This window comes from Callithrix jacchus, chromosome 10 (assembly GCF_049354715.1).
Source record: "Callithrix jacchus isolate 240 chromosome 10, calJac240_pri, whole genome shotgun sequence".
In the NCBI taxonomy this organism is placed as follows: domain Eukaryota; kingdom Metazoa; phylum Chordata; class Mammalia; order Primates; family Cebidae; genus Callithrix; species Callithrix jacchus.
In genome coordinates this window covers 69415511-69434454 of record NC_133511.1, presented here as the reverse complement: position 1 = coordinate 69434454, position 18944 = coordinate 69415511, and the positions used below count along the sequence as shown (strand labels likewise).

Genomic DNA, 18944 nt, shown 5'->3' with positions numbered 1-18944 from the left:
ACCCTATATCTACTAAAAATACAAAAAATTAGCCAGGTGTGGTAGCAGGCACCTATAATCCCAGCTACTCGGGAGGCTGAGGCAGGAGAATCTCTTGAACCCGGGAGGTGTAGGTTGCAGCAGCCCAGGTGACAGTGTGAGACTCGGACTCAAAAAAAAAAGAAACAAACAAAATTATGTTCAGAATTGGGTCCAGGGACCAAAAGCAGTATTAACTACGAAAAAGAAAGAACAGAAGAAAAAGAGGGAGAGATGGAGAAATTCTCCAAAAGAGAATGCTCCAGGACTCTTCAGTCTGATGTCCGCAAAAGGCATCTATACCTGCCCAGGAAATGAGGTAACCTCGCTGTCAGTTAGCTAACCAGGGATATGCTTCCAGTGACCATGCTACTCTTCAGACTTGAAAGCACCACTGCATCTCTATCAAAGTTGGAGGTAAGGGAAATGGAGATAGAGGTCGGGCACAGTGCTCACGCTTATAATCCCAACACTTTGGGAGGCCAAGGCCTCCAATTACTGGAGGTCAAGAGTTCGAGACCAGCCTGGCCAACACAGCGAAACCCCATCTCTACTAAAAACACAAAAACATTAGCCAGGTGTGGTGATGCATGCCTGTAGTCCCAGCTACTCTGGAAGCTGAGGCATGAGAATCACTTGAACCCAGGAGGCAGAGGCGGAGGCGGCGGGGGCAGTGAGCAGAGATTACGCCACTGCACTCCAGCCTGAGCAACAGAGTGAGACTCTGTCTCAAAAAAGAATTTTTTTTAAATAAAGATAAAAATCAACATGACTTTCAAAGTGCTTTCTGTAGGGACCTAAGGACTGTTATGGGTTGGGCTACAGAAAGGCAAATGAAAGGTGACTACCACTCTACTCCAATCAATGCAGTGGTGCTTTTAAAAAAATATATTTATTAAAATTTAATTCACATACCAATTGTAGTATAAAACCCAACAGTTTTTAGTATAATCACAGAAGTGTACAACTATCATGACAATCTAACTTTAGAACATTATCATCAGCCTGAGGGAGATCTGAGTTGCAATAACCTTAAAAATGGTTAACTATGAGTTCAGTCTCTTTCCTTACTGGTTATACAGAAAAAATTAATGTCTGTCTCACAGGTTTCTTGTAAGGATTATATGAGAGAGCATAGGCAAGAGTACACAGCACAAGCCTAGCATATCATAGCAATGGTAGTAGGAGAAGAAGTAGTAATACCATTACTACAAACTAGACCACAGGCTGGGTACTTGATATACATGATTTCATTTCATCTTTGCTATAATCTTTCAAGGTAGGAATTACAGACCTATTTGATGGTAAGGAAAAGTTCACAGAGTTTAAGAAATTTTCCAGGTTGGGTGCAGTGACTCATGTTTACAATCCCAGGACTCTGGGAGGCTAAGGTAGGCAGAGATTTCTTGAGCTCAGGAGTTTGAGACCAGCCTGGGCAACATGGTGAAACCCATCTCTACAAAAAATAAAAAAATTATCTGGGCATGATGGCATGCACCTGTAATCCCAGCTACTCAGGAGGCTGTAGTGAGAAGATATTGCTTGAGCCCAGGAGTTTGAGGCTGCAGTAAGCTGTTATCACGCCACTGTACTCCAACCTGGGTGACATAGCAAAACTCTATTTCAAAAAAGAAAAGAAAAGGAAGGAAAGAGAGAGGGAAATTTTTCAAAGTCAAAAAAATAAAAATTTTCAAAAGTATACCTAAAACCATCAGCTTTCTTGCTCTACAAGTACATACTTTTGCTCTACTACATAGCCTTTCAGCATTCTCAGTGTTCTCCTTTTTTCTTCTTCACTTGTGCCCCTACAGTATGTGTTAGTCTCGAAATCTTTCCTATCATTTTAAGTACCATAATCTTACCTCCATCCAGATTCTGCATATGATTCATAACATAAGGCAGAAGAGTAGGGAAGAGGGTCAAAGAGGAGATCAGACATATAGGTCACACACTAACATGTCTAGAGCCCAGACTCTAGCAACTCCAGAAAAACAACCCAACACTGCCTTCAGCTTTTATCCTGACAGGGAACTTGTAAGTCCAAAGCACTCTGTCTCCAGTACCATTGACCAGCCCACTCTGTACTCCTCCTTTGCACTAGAGAAACAATTTAAAGGACATAAAATAATAAGATAGCATCTTTGTTTTCAAATTTAAAATTTAAAAAACCTAAACTCAGCACCTTTATGAGAAAGACCCTGCACCAAACACAATGTTATGAGAAACAGTAGTAAATAAAATCTAGTTCATGCCCTCTAGAGGAACCCACAATCTGGTAGGACAGATAAGGATGGACCCAGTTACAATACAGAACAGAGCAAAACGCCAAACATGAGGTTCATGCCAAGTACTCTAGAACATGAGAGAGGATTACTTCCCACTGTAGGGGAACAAATAAGATTTCTCGGATGAAGCAACACTTATTGTAGGCCAGTAGTTCTCAACGAGGGACAGCATGAAAACTGACAACTGACAATTGTAACTGGCAATATTTTTGGTTGCCAAACTGGAAGGGAAAAAGAAAAGGTTTGCTACTGGCATCCAGCGTATAGAGGCTAGGGTTGCTACAAACATCCTGCAATGTACAGGACAGCTCCCCACAACGAAGAACTATCTGGCCCAAAATATCAACAATGCTGAGGTTGAGAAACCCTGATCTATGCCTTGGTGAAAAAATAAAATTTATTTTCCCTTTTGTTTCTATTTGTTGTTGTTGTCATTGTTTTATTCCAGTAATTCCACTGAAATGTGTGGGTTTTTTTTTTTAAAGATGGGGTCCTGCTATGTTGTCCAGGCTGCTCTAGAACTTCTGGCCTCAAGCAATCCTCCTATCTCAACCTCCCAAGTAGCTGAGATTACAGGTCTGAACCACCAAGCCTGGCTTGAGTGAAATTTTTACAGGCAAAGTAGCAGGGAGAGAAATGCCAGGATAAGGATTTAACTGGAACAGGGGCACGGTCATAAGATATGAAGAGTATGTTTGGGGTGGTTATAGCATAGAGCAAGAAAATGCAGTATAACATGAACTAGTACGATGAACTAAAGCCAAATGGTGGGAGTGTTGAAGGGCAGATCAGCATTTAGACTAATTAAGTAAACAAAGGTAAGCCACTCATTTATAGTTTTCTCACATCTAAAATGGCGTTAATAACACTTAGTTCACAGAGTAGTTAAGAAATAAACAAAACTTCATATGTAATAAGCTTGGCTTGGCACATGGTAGAAGTAATCTAATGAGTTGTACTTTAATAGTGCCAGTATGGCCAGGCACCATGGCTCACGCCTATAATCTCAGCACTTTGGAAGGCTGAGGCAGGCAGAATACAAGGCCGAGAGATCGAGACCATCCTGGCCAACATTGTGAAACCCTGTCTCTACTAAATATACAAAAATTAGCTGGCATGGTGGCGCATGCCTGTAGTCCCAGCTACTCAGGAGGCTGAAGCAGGAGAATCACTTGAACCTGGGAGACAGAGATTGCAGTGAGCCAAGATCGTGCTATTGAACTCCAGCCTGGCAACAGAGCAAGACTCCATCTCAAAAAATAATAATACTTATAATATTATTATTAGTGCAGAAAGACAAATTTATAGACAAAACAATACAATCAAAATCATTCGGGCACAAAGGAAGGTAATTTCTGATTAAGTGCTAAATTGAGCAACAGAGATTATGTGCTATGGGAATTAGTACTGAGATGAGGAAAATCAGTGGGGATGGGAAAGTCAGGGATGGTTCATAAAAAATGAAGCTGGCACATTCCAGATGACAACTAAGATTGATACAGACAGGGCTAGAGGCTGGGGGAGAGGTACAAGAGGTTAATTCCAGGTAAGGAGAACTACCTGAGCAAAGAAGGGGGACTGGAAATAAACACAAAATGTTTATAAGACAAAGAAGATTGTAGACAGACCAAAGTTGTAGGAGGTATGTCTAGAGAATTAACAAACGTAGCCAGGGTACAGTGGCTCTCACCTGTAATCCCCAGCAACTCGGGAGGGTAAGGTAGAGGGATTGCTTGAGACTGGGAGTTCAAGACCAGACTTGGCAACATAGCAAGACCCTGTCTCTATAAAAATAGTTAGCCGAGTGTGGCGGTGCGCATCTGTAGTCCTAGCTACTTAGGAGGCTGAGGTAGGAGGATCATTTGAGACCAGGAGTTCAAGGCTACAGTGAGCCATGGTTATGCCACTGCACTCCAGCCTGGATGACAGAGCGAGACACCGACTCTTTAAAAATATATTTAAATAAGAAACAAAAAAAGGCTAAAGCCGGATTTTAAGAGATGGAGTGCAAGGTACAGGAAGTTAAAGGAAACAGGAAAAGGAAATCATGCAGGAGACACAGAACCCAAATGTAGGTCAGGAAGATCACAAGGCTTTCCAGGAGAACATTTAAGCGCTGTCTACAGCTATCTGAATATAAGGATATGAGGTCCAAAGCCTGAAAGGGAGTACAATTATTATTCATTATGGTAATAACTTTTGTGAATAACCCAGCTACTTATCTTCATCAGTTTGGCCCATATTAGCCACAGCACTGGGCTTCCTACTCTCTCCCTATATACTACTACCTATCGAGTCCAAGTTCCTTCTGGCACTTTAGATATTGCAAGTGAACCTGCTGACTGCTCCCCTCAGGTTTTAGCTCCCTTAGCTCTGATTCCACCTGGTGTCAGCTACCTGAACTCTCACAGCCTCCTAAGACATAGCATGCCTCTGGGTGGGACAATGGAAAACAAGTCTATTTCTACCCCACTAAACTCTAAACAGGTCTCATGACAGTTCTACTCTGTCACTCAGGCTGGAGTACAGTGCCACAATCTCAGCTCACTGCAACCTCCGTCTCCCTGGAATACAAGCGATTCTCATGCCTCAGTCTCCCAAGCAGCTGGGATTACAGGCATCCACCACCAAGCCCAGCTAATTTTTGTATTTTTAGCAGAGACAGGGTTTCACCATGTTGGCCACGCTGGTCTTGAACTCCTGACCTCAAGTGATCTGCCCACCTCAGCCTCTCAAAGTGCTGGGATTACAGGCGTGAGCTGCCATGCCTGGCCCAAAAGCCAGACCTTTTTAAAAGTACACAGGCATATGTAGGAGGCTGGGTAAGCTGCCAGAAAAGTTATAGTCCCTATAAATGTGTGATCCTGTTCTATTATGCCCTCCCTCTTAATATCAACCACTTAGGCAAAAATAGAACTACCTCGACCTCCTGGTCTTAGTCAAGTCAGCACCACACTGCTGGGAGTAGCTCCCATGGCTGAATGCTGTGATGCCATGGTATGGTGATAGAACTGATCTGGAATTTCACTACACAGGCCAGCCCTCACTATTTTACCCTCATGTTGAGGGAGAAAAAAACATGGCTTTAGCACCTATCATGAAACAGGCATTGTGCTAGAGGCTTTGCATACATTAATTTCTCACAATATCCCTACAACATCCCTCCTCAAATAGCTTTAAAAAAAAAAAAAAAATCAAGGCTCAGAAAATTGAGGTTATTTGCCTAAAGTTGTATAGCCAGTAAGCGGTGAAGCCAAGTTTTGAATACAGGCTTGATTGCATCAAAATATATGTTCTTTCTAATGATAATAATAACTATAAAAACTCTCATTGAGCCTCTTCCATGTGTCAGGCATTGTATTAAGTGCTTTATAGGCAATTATTAATTTAATATTTGCAGCAACTTCATTAAAGGCCTACTACTATTATTTCTCCAATTTCTAATGAAGAAACTGAGGTGGAAAGGGATTATGTAACTTCCCTAAATTTCCAAAGCTTGTAAAAGGCAGAATGGAGTCTGTATGATTCTAGAGCATAAGTTCATAACCCTGCGTTATACTTCTACACCAGATACCACAGGCACAAACAGAAGTCCTGAGCAGATCTTGTAGCATCCTGGATTCATACTGCTACCTACTCATCCTTATTCCCTAAAATGTGTGATCACACCCTCGCTAAGACTCCCATAGCAGAATGCTATAGCAATATTGGTCAGTCATTCAACACAGTGATTAAGCACATATTCTATATATAACAGGCTCTGTTGGGCACTGGGGAAAACAGAGACAAACCAGATAAGAGCAGTTCGTTCCCTAAAGGGGCTCAAAATACATCATACAAACATTAAAATACAATTGTCAGGGCCCAGGCACGGTGGCTCAGGCCTGTAATCCCAGCACTTTGGGAGGCCAAAGCGGGCAGATCACCTGAGGTCAGGAGCTCAAGATCAGCCTGACTAACAAGGCAAAATCACAACTCAACTAAAAATACAAAAATTAGCTGGGTGCGGTAGCACACACCTGTAGTTCCAGCTACTTGGGAGGCTGACGCAGGAGAATCACTTGAACCCAGGAGGCAGAGGAAGAGGTTGCAATGAACCAAGATCGCTGGACTCCAGTCTGGGCGACAGAGTGAGACTCCATCTCAAAAAAAAAAAAAAAACAAATACAACTCTCAGGCCAGGTGTGGTTGGCTCACACACATAATCCCAGAACTTTGGAGGACTGAGGCAGGAGAATTTCTTAAACCTAGGAGTTCAAGACCAGCCTAGGCAACATAGTGAGACCATGTCTAATAAAAATACAACTGTCAAATGCTAGCCAATTTCCTGGAAACATAGAGGAAAGAGAAAAGGGAAAGTAGCTAACATTCACTGAGCTTGAATTATGTGTCAGGTACTATGCTGGGAACTTTTTAAAAAAATTAACATATAATAAAATTTAACTTTTTAGTGCATAGTTCTATGAGTTTTAATACATATTTATTAATAGATTCATGTAACTACCCTTGCAATCTGGACACAGAACAGTTCTATTACTCCAAAAAAATTTTTCCATGCTTTCCCTTTGTAATCAAACCCTCCCCATGCTACTAACCCCTGATAACCACTGACCTAGTCTCCATCCCTATAGTTTTGCCTTTCTCAGAATGTCATATAAAAAGAATCACATAGTATGTAATTTTTTGAGACTGGTTTCTTTCCCTCAAATAATGCCTCTGAGATTCACATATGTTATGAATATTAGTAGTTCATGTCTTTGTTTTGCTTTTTGTTTTGTTTTGCTTTTCCCCACAGGTATTGATCCAAAAAAATCATGTCTTTTTATTGCTGAGTAGGTTTCCACAGTTTGTTTATCCATTCACACATTGAAGGACATTTGGGTTATGTCCAGTTTTTGGTGAGTATGAATAAAGATCATATAAACATTCACATACAGGTTCTGCTGTGAATATAAAGTTTCATTTATGTATAGGGTAAATACCTAGAGGTAGAATTGCTGGGACATATATTTAACTTTGTAAGAAACTATCAAACTTTTTCAGACTGGCTGTATTATCTTACATTCCCATGTCCTAGTGGTTCTTCCTCCTTGTCCAGAACTTGATATTGTCCACTTTTTATTTTTAGCCATTCTAACAGGTGTGTGGTATTACCTCATTATGGTTTTAATTCACACTTCCCTAACAGTTAAATAATACTGAGCATCTTTTCATAGTTTATTAGTCATCCATGTATCTACTTTGAAGTCTGTTCAAATATTTTCCATTTTTTATTAAGTGGCTTATTTTCTTGTTCTTTTTCTCCCCCCCCCCCATATGGAGTCTTGCTTTGTCACCCAATCTGGAATGCAGTGGCTCAGTCTCGGCTCACTGCAACCTCCACCTCCTTGCTTCAAGTGATTCTCCTGCCTTAGCCTTCTCAGTAACTGGGATTACATGTGTGTGCCACCACACCAGCTAATTTTTTTTCTATTTTCAGTAGAGACAGGGTTTTGCCATTTTGACCAGGCTGGTCTCAAACTCCTGACCTCAAGTGATCTGCCCCCCTCGGCCTCCCAAAGTGCTGGTATTACAGGCGTGAGCCACCGTACCTTGCCTGGCTTATTTTTTATTGTCGAGTTTTGAGAGTACTTTATTTGTGTTGGGAACTTTAAACAGCAATTTTCTCACTTAATCCTGACAACAACCCTGCAATTGTAGGAATCACTAACTACCACTTTACCGTGAGAAAACCAAAGGGAAAAATCACTAGACTACTATAATCTGATCACAGTTCTGCCTAATTTCAAAGTTTTCTTATCACTTAATCACCTGTGACATATACATCACTAGAATGCAAGCTCCATAAAAGCAGGGATCTTATCTGTTTTGTACACTGTGGAATCCCTAGCCTTCAAATAGTACTTGGCTTTAATAGTTATTAAATAAGAATTTATTTAATGACTGAATAAATGTCCCGATTTGCCATGTAGGCTCCAGAAAAGAAAACAGCACTGCTCTCAAAATATCTGATCCAGTCAAGGGGACAATGGTCTTAGGTAGGCCCCTGTCTGCCCACCTCATACTGACTGTTAAGGACAACCCAACAGTACCATCCTATTGCAACAAATCTTTTGCCCATGGAGGAAACCCCATCAGAGGCTTGAATAGAACACAGGTCATGAATTCTTTTCTTTCTTTCTTATTTTTTTTTTTAGACAGAGTCTTGTTCTGTCGCCAGGTGCCAGGCTGGAGTACAGTGGAGCAATCTCGGCTCACTGCACCTTCTACCTCCTGGGATCAAGCAATTCTCCTGCCTCAGACTCCCGAGTAGCTGGGACTACAGGCACACGCCACCATGCCCAGCTAATTTTTGTATTTTTAGTAGAGACAGGGTTTCACCATGTTGGCCAGAATGGTCTCGATATCTTGATCTAGTGATCCACCTGCCTCGGCCTCCCAAAATGCTGGGATTACAGGCATGAGCCACCGCACCCAGCCAGGTCATGAATTCTTATACTGCCAGCCTGGTAGAACTCCCTGCCAGCTCTGCAAGAAGAACACCATCACCAATAGAGCCATCTTGCACATCTGAAGGGCCTACAATACATAGCCTCAGCTATCCAGAAAAGAAGCAAGCAAAGATGGCACTTAAATAACCAAACTAGCTGCCCTTACACAAACGATAATATATTTTTCTTTTTTTTTTTTTCCTTTTCTTAAAACGTCTCTTTTAGGGTCTCTGTGCCAGTATCTGACTTTTTAATTTTTTTTTTTTTTTTGGTAGAGATAGAGTCTCCCTATGTTATTCAGGCTGGTCTTGAACTCCTGGGCTCAAGCTATCCTCCTGCCTACACCTCCCAAAGTATTCAGATTACAGGTGTGAGCCACCACAACCAGCCTGATTATATATTTTTCTATACAATTCCTACTGAGTCTCAGTTTGCCCTAAGTCTAATTTTACAGCAGAGTAGATTCAGCAATAGGAAATGAGAATGCTTTTTCTGCCCATTAAAGTCTCTCTTCATCATTAAACTCTTCACACTGCTGTCATGTCTAAGTCAGAGTCTCTCTTTTTTTTTTTGAGACGGAGTTTTGCTCTTGTTACCCAGGCTGGAGTGTAATGGCGCGATCTCGGCTCACCAGGGCCTCCGCCTCCTGGGTTCAAGCAATTCTCCTGCTTCAGCCTCCTGAGTAGCTGGGACTACAGGCACACACCACCATACCCAGTTAATTTTTGTATTTTTAGTAGAGATGGGGTTTCACCTTGTTGACCAGGATGGTCTCGATCTCTTGACCTCATGATCTACCTGCCTCGGCCTCCCAAAGTGCTGGGATTATAGGCTTGAGCCACCGTGCCCAGCCAGTTAGAGTCTCTTGAAGAGGCCCCATAGCTGCAGAAGTTCATCGGAGAGCTGAGCTTTGAAATGACCAGTGAGAGTCCAATGAGCCATTCTGAGCAACAGAGAGCGCTCACAGACTGTGGTAATGAGAGATCCAAACACCAAGAGCTCCAGGGGCTTTGGATTTGTCACATACGCCATTGTGAAGGAGGTGGATGCAGCATTGAATGCAAAGCTACATAAGGTGAACAGAAGAGCTGTATCAGGAGAAGATTCTCAAACACCAGGTGCCCATTTAACTATGAAAAGGATATTTGTTGGGGGCTTTTAAAAAGATAAATTTTAAATGAAAAAAATGTTTTTTAAAAAATTAGCCAGGTGTGGTGGCATGTGCCTGTAGTCTTAGCTACTCAAGAGGCTGAGACAGGCAGATTGCTTGAGCCTGGGAAGGTCAAGACTACAGTGAGCCATGCTCACACCACTGAACTCCAGCCTGGCTGACAAAGTGAGACTTTGTCTCAAATAAACATTTTTAAAAGAATTACTGGCTGGGTGCAGTGACTTATCCTGGTAATTGCAGCACTTTGGGAGGCCAAGGCATGGGATGACTTGCCCAGGAGTTCAAGACCGCCCTGGACAGCACAGAAAGACCTCGTCTCTACAAAAAATACAAATATTAGCTGGGTATGGTGGTGTGCACCTGTAGTCCCAGCTATTCAGGAGGCTGAGATGGGAGATCACTTGAAAAAGGAAAAAAAAAAAAAAAAAGAAATACCATAGAGTAAATGGCCACAACTATGAAATTAGGAAAGCTCTGTCGAAGCAAGAGATGGCTAGTGTTTCATCTAGCCAAAGAGATCAAAGTGGTTCTGGAAACTGGTGGTGATCATGGAGGTGGTTTTGGTCACAGAGGAGAAACTTCAGTGGTTGTAGTGACTTTGGTAGCAGCCATGGTGGTAGTGGATCTGGTGGCAATGGGGATGGCTATAATAGATTTGGTGGTTATAGAGAGACAGCCTGGTTACTCTGGAAGAAGCAAAGGCTATGGAAGCAGAGGCAGGATTATGGGAATCAGGACAGTAGCTACAGCAGGAGTGTCAGCTATGACAGCTTTAACAATGGTGGAGGCAGACGCAGCTTTGGTGGCAGCAGTGAAAGCAGTTTTGGAGATGGTGGAAGCTACAATTATTATGGCAATTATAACAATCAGTCCTCAAGTTTTGGATGCATGAAGGGAGCAAACTTTAGAGGCAGAAGCTTTGGATTCTATGGTGGCTAAACCACAAAACCAAGGCAGCTATGGCAGTTCCAGTAGCAGCAGTAGCTATGGCAGTGGCAGAAGATTTTAATTACCAGTAAAAGATTTTAATAAGCCAGGAAAATGCTTAGCAGGAGAGAGGAACAGAGAAGTGACAAGGAAGCTACAGGTTACAACAGACTGGTAAACTCAGCCAAGCACAGTGGTGGCAGGGCCTAACTGCTACAAAGAAGATATGTTTTAGACAATACTCATGTGTATAGGCAAAAAATTGTAGGACTGTATTTGTGACTAATTGTATAACAGGTTATTTTAGTTTCTGTTCTGTGGAAAATGTAAAGCATGCTAATAAAGAGTTTTAATGTAGATAATTTTTTTACTCATGCTGTTGATTGCTAAATGTAATCGTTTGATCATGATGCTAAATAAATGTGTCTTTTACAAAAAGAAATAAGAATAAATCAAAGAAGAGATAGGAAAATTATAAGAGGCAATCATAAGAATGTATATAGGAATCTAGGTACTGGGGTAATAGTGCAAGAGGGCCTGAAGACACGCTTTGATTAATATGAAGAAAATTTAACACTCTAGTCACAATTATCTGTAGGAAGAAAGACTTCAGAAATGGCTTTAAAAAACTTTTTTTTTTTTTTTTGAGACAAAATCTTGCTCTATTACCCAGGCTGGAGTGCAGTGGCGAGATCTCAGCTCACCGCAACCTCTGCCTCCTGGGTTCAAGTAATTCTCCTGACTCAGCCTCCCGAGTAGCTGGGATTACAGGCACGTACCACCATGTCTGGCTAATTTCTTTGTATTTTTAGTAGAGACGGGGGTTTCACCATGCTGGCCAGGCTGGTCTCGAACTCCTAACTTCGTGATCCACCTGCCTTCGCCTCCCAAAGTGCTGGGATTATAGGCATGAGCCACCATGCCTCACCAAGAAATGGCTAAAATTTTAAAAGATCTAGTGCTGGGGTTACAGTTCAGTTATGCAAAAAAGTTAACAGTATGCGGCTGAATACATGAAGCCTCAATAGAGCACCCCTTCAGACTTCTACTAAGGTTCTGAGTGATCAGCAAGGCTTTTAGATGGCTTATAAAAATCTCAGGTCCTTCACTGGATACCCAAGGAAATGAAACTGAAGTAGGAAGGAGGGGAAAATTAACTGGCCTTCCTACTTTTGTCTGCCTCATTCCAAAATTTACATAGTAGACCATTTGTCATCCATGCTGTCCCACAAAGAGTTTTTTTTATGATTTATAACAGGTTTGTGTTACTTCTATTTGAATTTCTGTATTTCCCATCTGGTTTTAAGTTTAATATTAGGGGAGTAGAGTCAGTTAACATTTAGGGAGTTATCTGTTTTCATCTTACAGTGGCCAATATGGGGATGTGGAATTTCTATAAAGGTTATAAATGTTTGGCATAGTACTTTTGGTACATTGCAGCTTCACAAGGGCCAGTGTTAAAACTGCTCCCATGTCTAACCAAAGAAAAATGCCTACGTATTGGTTTGTACTGATGGGGAGTAAAAAGGATCATCGCAGATGTGATTGTGGGTACTTTAAGGTTTGAAGCATTTAAAAGACTGGTAGACACAGATAGCCCATGGATACCACATGTTAAACCATGTATATCTGTGGAATACTCAATCTCTTTTTTTTTAACACCTTCTCAGATTGGATTTTTAAAATTTTTTTTATTTTTTATTTTTGGAATACTCAATCTCAATGTACACACCTTTGACTACAGCTACAGAAGTGTTCGTTTTGACAAAGTTGTGACCCATTTTACTCTGGATAAGGGCAGAAATAGTTCACATTCCAATATCCATAAAGTTACCTGCTGTTACCTTTCATTATTTTTGCTACACTCATTTTATTTGTATTTAAATGTTTTAGGCAACCTAAGAACAAATGTAAAAGTAAAGATGAGGTAAAAATGAATTGCTTGATATTCGTTACTTCGTGTATATCAAGCATAGCAGTAAACAAAACGAAACAAAACAAACCCATGTATTTAACTTCTTTTTTTTTTTTTTTTTTTTTTAGGTTTTTTGCTTTTGTAATTCTCTTATACTTGCCTAACACGCATGTGCTGTAAAAATAGTTAACAGGGAAATGAGATAATGGCTAGCTTTGTTTAATGTCTTATGAAATTTTCATAAACAATCCAAGCATAATTGTTAAGAACACGTCTATTAAATTTAGCAAGTGGAATGAAAGTTTTAATGAATAGAAAAAAAAAAACCCTCTTAATGGCCAAAAGAACCAGGGTTTCTGGTACCCCATTACCCATTACAGAATATTCTAAGCCCTGAGATACCTACCCAACTTTTTTTTTTTTTTTTTTTTTTGAGACAGAGTTTTGCTCTGTCACCCAGGCTGGAGTACAATGGCATGGTCTCTGCTCACTATAACCTCCACCTCCTGGGTACAAGTGATTCTCCTGCCTCAACCTCCAGAGTAGCTGAGATTACAGGCGTGAGCCACCATGCCTGGCTAGTTTTTGTATTTTTACAAAAATCTGGGGTTTCACCATATCCGTCAGGCTAGGCTCGAACTCCAGACGTCAAGTGATCCACCTGCCTCAGCCTCCCAAAGTGCTGGGATTACAGGTGTGAGCCACCGCACCCTGCCCAATATCTACGCAACTTTCTAGTTAGATCCTGAACTCCAAGGCTATCTTATACATGTTTAAACTGACTTCTTTGGGAGGCTGAGGCAGGCGGATCACAAGGTCAAGAAATAGAGACCATCCTGGCTGTCTCTTTAGTAGAGGCAGGTGAAACCTTGTCTCTACTAAAATACAAAAATTAGCGGGGTGTGGTGGTACACGCCTGTAGTCCCAGCTACTCGGGAGGCTGAGGCAGGAGAATTGCTTGAACCCGGGAGGCGGTGGTTGCAGCAAGCCAGGATTGCACCACTGCACTCCAGCCCAGTCCCTGCAACAGGGCAAGACTCTGTCTCTAAATAAATAAATAAAATAAAAAATAAACTGACTTAAGCACACACATTTTGCTACTTTCTCTCTCAGGAAGGTAACTTGTGATTGATTATGCAAACCTAGACCGGCAGGCCTCTTTAACCATGAAAGGCCTGAGATTGCAGGGAAAGCAATGGAAATCAAGGCAAGGCAAAAACTATACTGAAAAAGAACAGCTCACCACTGGTGCAGAGAAGAGTAGGGTAACAGCTTTTGTGTTATTTTGGAACAGTTTGTGCTGATGAGCTTTTTGTTGTGGTAACATTCCTCTAAAAAGAACATTTTATTCCTCCCCTCATTGACAAAGCAATTCAACAGAATGTAAAAGAAAAAGAAAAGGAGGAGGAGCAGACAACAAAGATATCCAAGAATTTACAGATCTTGGGTTATCATCACCTTCTTCAGCCATTCCCTGCTTTTGTGGCCAGGCTCTGGGACAGCGATCAGAATACCACTAGGCCTCATTCACCCCCAGGAACATGGCTCTATTTTCAGCATAGACAAATAAAATTTTGATCCTTTATAAGTCAGTGACACTTCTAGATGTAACCAAATTTCAGATACTTGCATCATGATCGTTGTCCTTGCTCAAGAACCTACAGTTGCCTGGTTCAACAAGTATACACATCTCAGCCTGGGCCCCACTATCCTTTCCAACTTTTTGTTCTATGGTTTTCTACCACAGTCCCTCTATCTAACCAAACCAACCCACTATGTTTCTTACTACCTCTACAGCTATTCTCACACTGATTCTCCACTACTCAGTAAGCCCAACTCTTTCCATTATATCCAAATTTTACTTTTTCTCCAAGAAGTCCATTTTCTTCCTTTAAATTCCTTAAACATTATCTGGTTCATCCTTACAGACAAATCCCCTCTGCTGACCAATCAGTGGATTCTGTGTTTTGGTTGTTTTTTTGTTTTTTTTTACGAGTCAAGGTCTTGCTCTGTTGCCAAAGCTGGAATGCAATATCATAGCTCACCACAGCTTTGACCTCCTGGGCTCAAGCAATCCTCCTGCCTCAGCCTCCAGAGTAGCTGAGACTACAGGTGTATGCCACCACACCCAGCCAATATATATATATATTTTTTTTTTGTAGAGACAGGGTCTCACTATGTTATCCGGGCTAGTCTCGAATTCTTGGCCTCAAGATATCCTCCTGCCTTGACCTCCTGAAGTGCTGGGATTACAGACATGAGCCACCACACCCAGATTCAGTGGAATTTTGAATTCTATTTGCCCATCTTCAGTGATAGAGAGGTCACTATCTACCAAGGAAGGCTCTTCTATGACAAGACAGCCCTCATGGTTAGTCAATATTTATTCTAAAAGAAAATGCCTACTTTTTACTTTCCCCACTTTACTTTGGGTCTGGTTCTGCTCTAAGAATAGGAGAAACAATACAGCATTACTTAAGAGCATGGGCTTTGAAATCAGATCTGCACTGATATCCACTGTGTCCCTGAGCAAAATGCTTAACCTTTCTAAGGCTCCATTCCCTGGTAATAATATCAACTTCATAAGTCTGTTGAAGTTAAAGACTAACTATGCAAAAAGCTTAACACTGTGACTGGCATAAAGTAAGAACTCAATCAATGATAGCTACTATCATGGTTTTCACTGTTACTATCATCGTTACTTTTGGCTGATTTCTTTACTTTTTAAGTATTTAAAGGTAGAAATTATATTACCTAAGTCTCCTCTTATCCAGCCTAAAGTCTCTTCACTAGACTTTAAGTTATATAAAGACAGACTGTATCTGTCTTATTTACAGTCTCATCTCCATGCCTAGCACAGTGCATGGTACATAGACACTTAATAAACATAATTGTGTTGAATGCTCTTTGTTTCATAGTTTTCATACTTTATCACTCATGTCACTCCTCTCTGCATAGGCCCTCATTGTTCCAAATCCTTCTGACAATGTGTATACAAAACTGAACTCGAAACTCAAAGGTAGGCTGGCAGGACAGAGTAGAAAGTAGGGTATCTCCCCCATCATGATATAACTACATCACTATTGAAGATTTGGCATAACTTGGTAGCTTCACCAAGCTACTGGTATATGTTGACCTTTAAATGAAGAAACCTTTAAATATTTTCACACATAATGGCTTATTCTCTGGGATCTGCTGAGCTGCAGGTACAATAATGCTAAAGGATGAAACAACAATAGAGCTTTTCTCCATTTCGAGACTCCTCTAGCTCTTACTATCTACACCACTCAACTGGCTCCCAAAAACTTCAGCCTGGAATTTAGAATGAGCTTTCTAAAAAGATTTGTTTCCTCTTCCCAAATAGAGTATAAACTCCCAGAGGGCAGGATCTGGGTGTTTTATCTTCTATCCCACATGCCAACACAGGGCTGGGAACAGACTGATGTCCTCCATCTATAGCAGGATTGCAATACGGATCCAAGGAAATCATAGAGACCAGCCTTGGGGATCCCTCTCCCTCCCAAACAACACAGCTCAATCACTGTTATTCAACTAGCCAACAGGCAGGCAGGAGCCAACCCAGGCACAGACATAGGTATAAAGCCTACACTCTGACAGGCTGACTCCTGGAGGGCTGCTCTGCTGGGAGCCACCTTCCCTGATGGGGATGAGTTCCTAGAGAACAAGCCAGCAGAGAACATCTCTCCACAGGGAATAGTCTGTCTAAGCAGCTTTCAAGGACTATTTCACACAGGAGGAAAAGAGCCATAGCAGGATGAGAGAGCTCACCTCATCACTTTCTTCCACATCCACATCACCATTGGCATCATCATCCATCAGCTTGTGGATGTTACGGACTGCCTCGAAGCTGAGTTTCTCATCCTCACTGTGACAGAGGGGCTTGTCAATTCGGCAAAACTCTGTATAAAAAGCAAGAGACAACATTACTCAGAGCTGCCACCCAGAACGTAACACCCAAAACCTATCACCCACCTGTGTCCGCATCCTTAGCTTCTAGCATCTGACTCCTCATGTAGGCCCTTAACTATCTACTTGCATGGTGACAGAAGTGTTTCATCTAGCCTGTAAGTGTCTCCCCAAGAAAATGCTGAGCTTCCCCCAAGGACAATGCTTTTTATCATCCTAATAGTTTCTTGGCAGGGAAGTCTCACATAGGACTAGGAATATGTTGGGATCTAGACAAGAATGTGCATCAGTAACTCACAAATGAGAGAAAACATAAATAGTTAATGAACACAGGAAAAAGTCTAGCCTCATTAGTAATCAAAGAAATACATATTCAAATGAGATGTTATTTTTAATCAGTCAAATAAACAAATGTAAATCAATGTAATCTTTCTGGAAACAGAACAACAGCTAATTAGGCCCAGTGCCCAAATAATGTACAATTTTCCTTTTTGTTCATTTCATCACTGCTGATACATATAAGGCCAGCCATAGGCTGACTGGGGAAACCTCTCACATCTCATGCCTTCTCACAGACAGATATATCAGGCAAATTTTTTTTAGATATCTCAAGGTCCTGAGCTCATCTGATATAACACCTTATGTGGTCTAGGATACGGTTTTCTCTGCCCACCGTCACATGTTCATATAGCAGTAAAACCAGCACAAGAGCCTAGGCCACCTTAGCTCTTTCTGTGACACCTAATCCTCTCTTACAAGCCTGGAAAACACCTAGTCTCAATGATGCACATAACAGAAAGAGCCTGAAATCCAGGCTTAGCTCTACCATGTGATCTAGGGAGGTCATTTCTCTTCTCCATGCCTCAAAGTCACTATTTGAAAAAAGCATTTTGACTGAAGTTTCTAGTTTTTCTTCCAATTCCTGTGTTAAAATTCCTCTTTCCTTTTGCCCTGGATCTTGACAACTACTTCCTAGGCAAAATATTCTCCAGATGACCCTCAAAGAAGATAGATCTTGACTTCCTAGGTAATAGAAGAAGTTGTCACAGGACAGAAAAGACAGCGTGAAGAGGTTGTAGTTATGATGCCTTTTAGAAGGCACTAATCAAAGACCTAAAATATCCTAATCCATTTAATCATCTACTTGTCTGCCAGCCGGACACAGTGATAAGACCAGACAGGTCACTTCTCTACTTCTTGCCAGTTATTGAAATCCTTTTCAAAATAAGGGAGGAGTATAAACATTAAATTTTAAAGTGTCTTAGATGTGACTCAATAAAGGTATGTTGAACATTGAAGCTCACAGATGTTAAATGATGTGCCAAAGTCACAGGCAGATGAAGAGCCATAGTGAGACCCCAAGTCTGCTGACTCCCAGGTTAGCACTTCAAAATCCCATCTTCACAATTGCCTTTTTGCTAGGGTGACCAGATAGCTGGCCTTGGGTTGCTTTCATCTTTTAGAAGCCACAGGTAATAACATGAGCAAAAAGAACATTAAGCAACAGGGTTATTTTTGTTTTTCTTTTTTGAGACACAGTCTCACCCTGATGCCCAGGTTGGAGCCCAGTGGCCTGATTTCCACTCACTGCAACCTCTGCCCCCCAGGCTCAAGCAATTCTCCTGCCTCAGCCTCCCAAGTAGCTGAGATTATAGGCACATACCACCATGCCAAGCTAATTTTCTGTATTTTTAGTAGAGACAAGGTTTCACCATGTTAGCCAGGCTGGTCTCGAACTCCTGACCTCAAGCAATCTGCCCACCTCAGCCTCCCAAAGTGCTGGGATTACAGGCGTGAGCCACCACACCCAGCCTGCAACAGTTTTATAAAACAAAAAGATACAATGACAGTATGTATACAAAAAGAAATATCTCTACATAAACTTATTTCCCTTGATATTTGTTGTACCAAATTGGGAAGTGGGATGAAGGGGTGATGGGAACTTAGGGAGAGAGCAGAACACACCCAAAGATTAAGGCATTGTTTCTCAACTTCCTCACCAATAAAAACATATACAATTGTATATTAGAGCTTTTTAATTAGCCCATGATATGCCCATTTAGACATTTATTGAATGTTCTTCACATATGAGGCCCTACGATCAACATGGGCATAAAGATATGAATCATACTTCATTTTTCTCTTAGAAAGTTAATTATAAAAGTGGGAGGGGCAGGCAATTAAAGCAGTATGTGCTAAGTGCCATGATA

At 41.3% G+C, this 18944-nt stretch overlaps 1 protein-coding gene across 18 annotated transcripts in view; it reads right to left on the bottom strand.

Moving 5' to 3' along the window:
- STIM1 (stromal interaction molecule 1) overlaps positions 1-18944 on the bottom strand; it is a 253800-nt gene that overhangs the window by 103819 nt on the left and 131037 nt on the right. For all 18 annotated transcript variants that reach the window (XM_078340344.1, XM_078340347.1, XM_078340349.1 and 15 more), the window contains one exon: positions 16597-16727. In XM_078340344.1, coding sequence (XP_078196470.1) covers positions 16597-16644 — 48 coding nt within the window. In that variant the 5' untranslated portion in view covers positions 16645-16727. The remainder of the gene's footprint in view (positions 1-16596; positions 16728-18944) is intronic.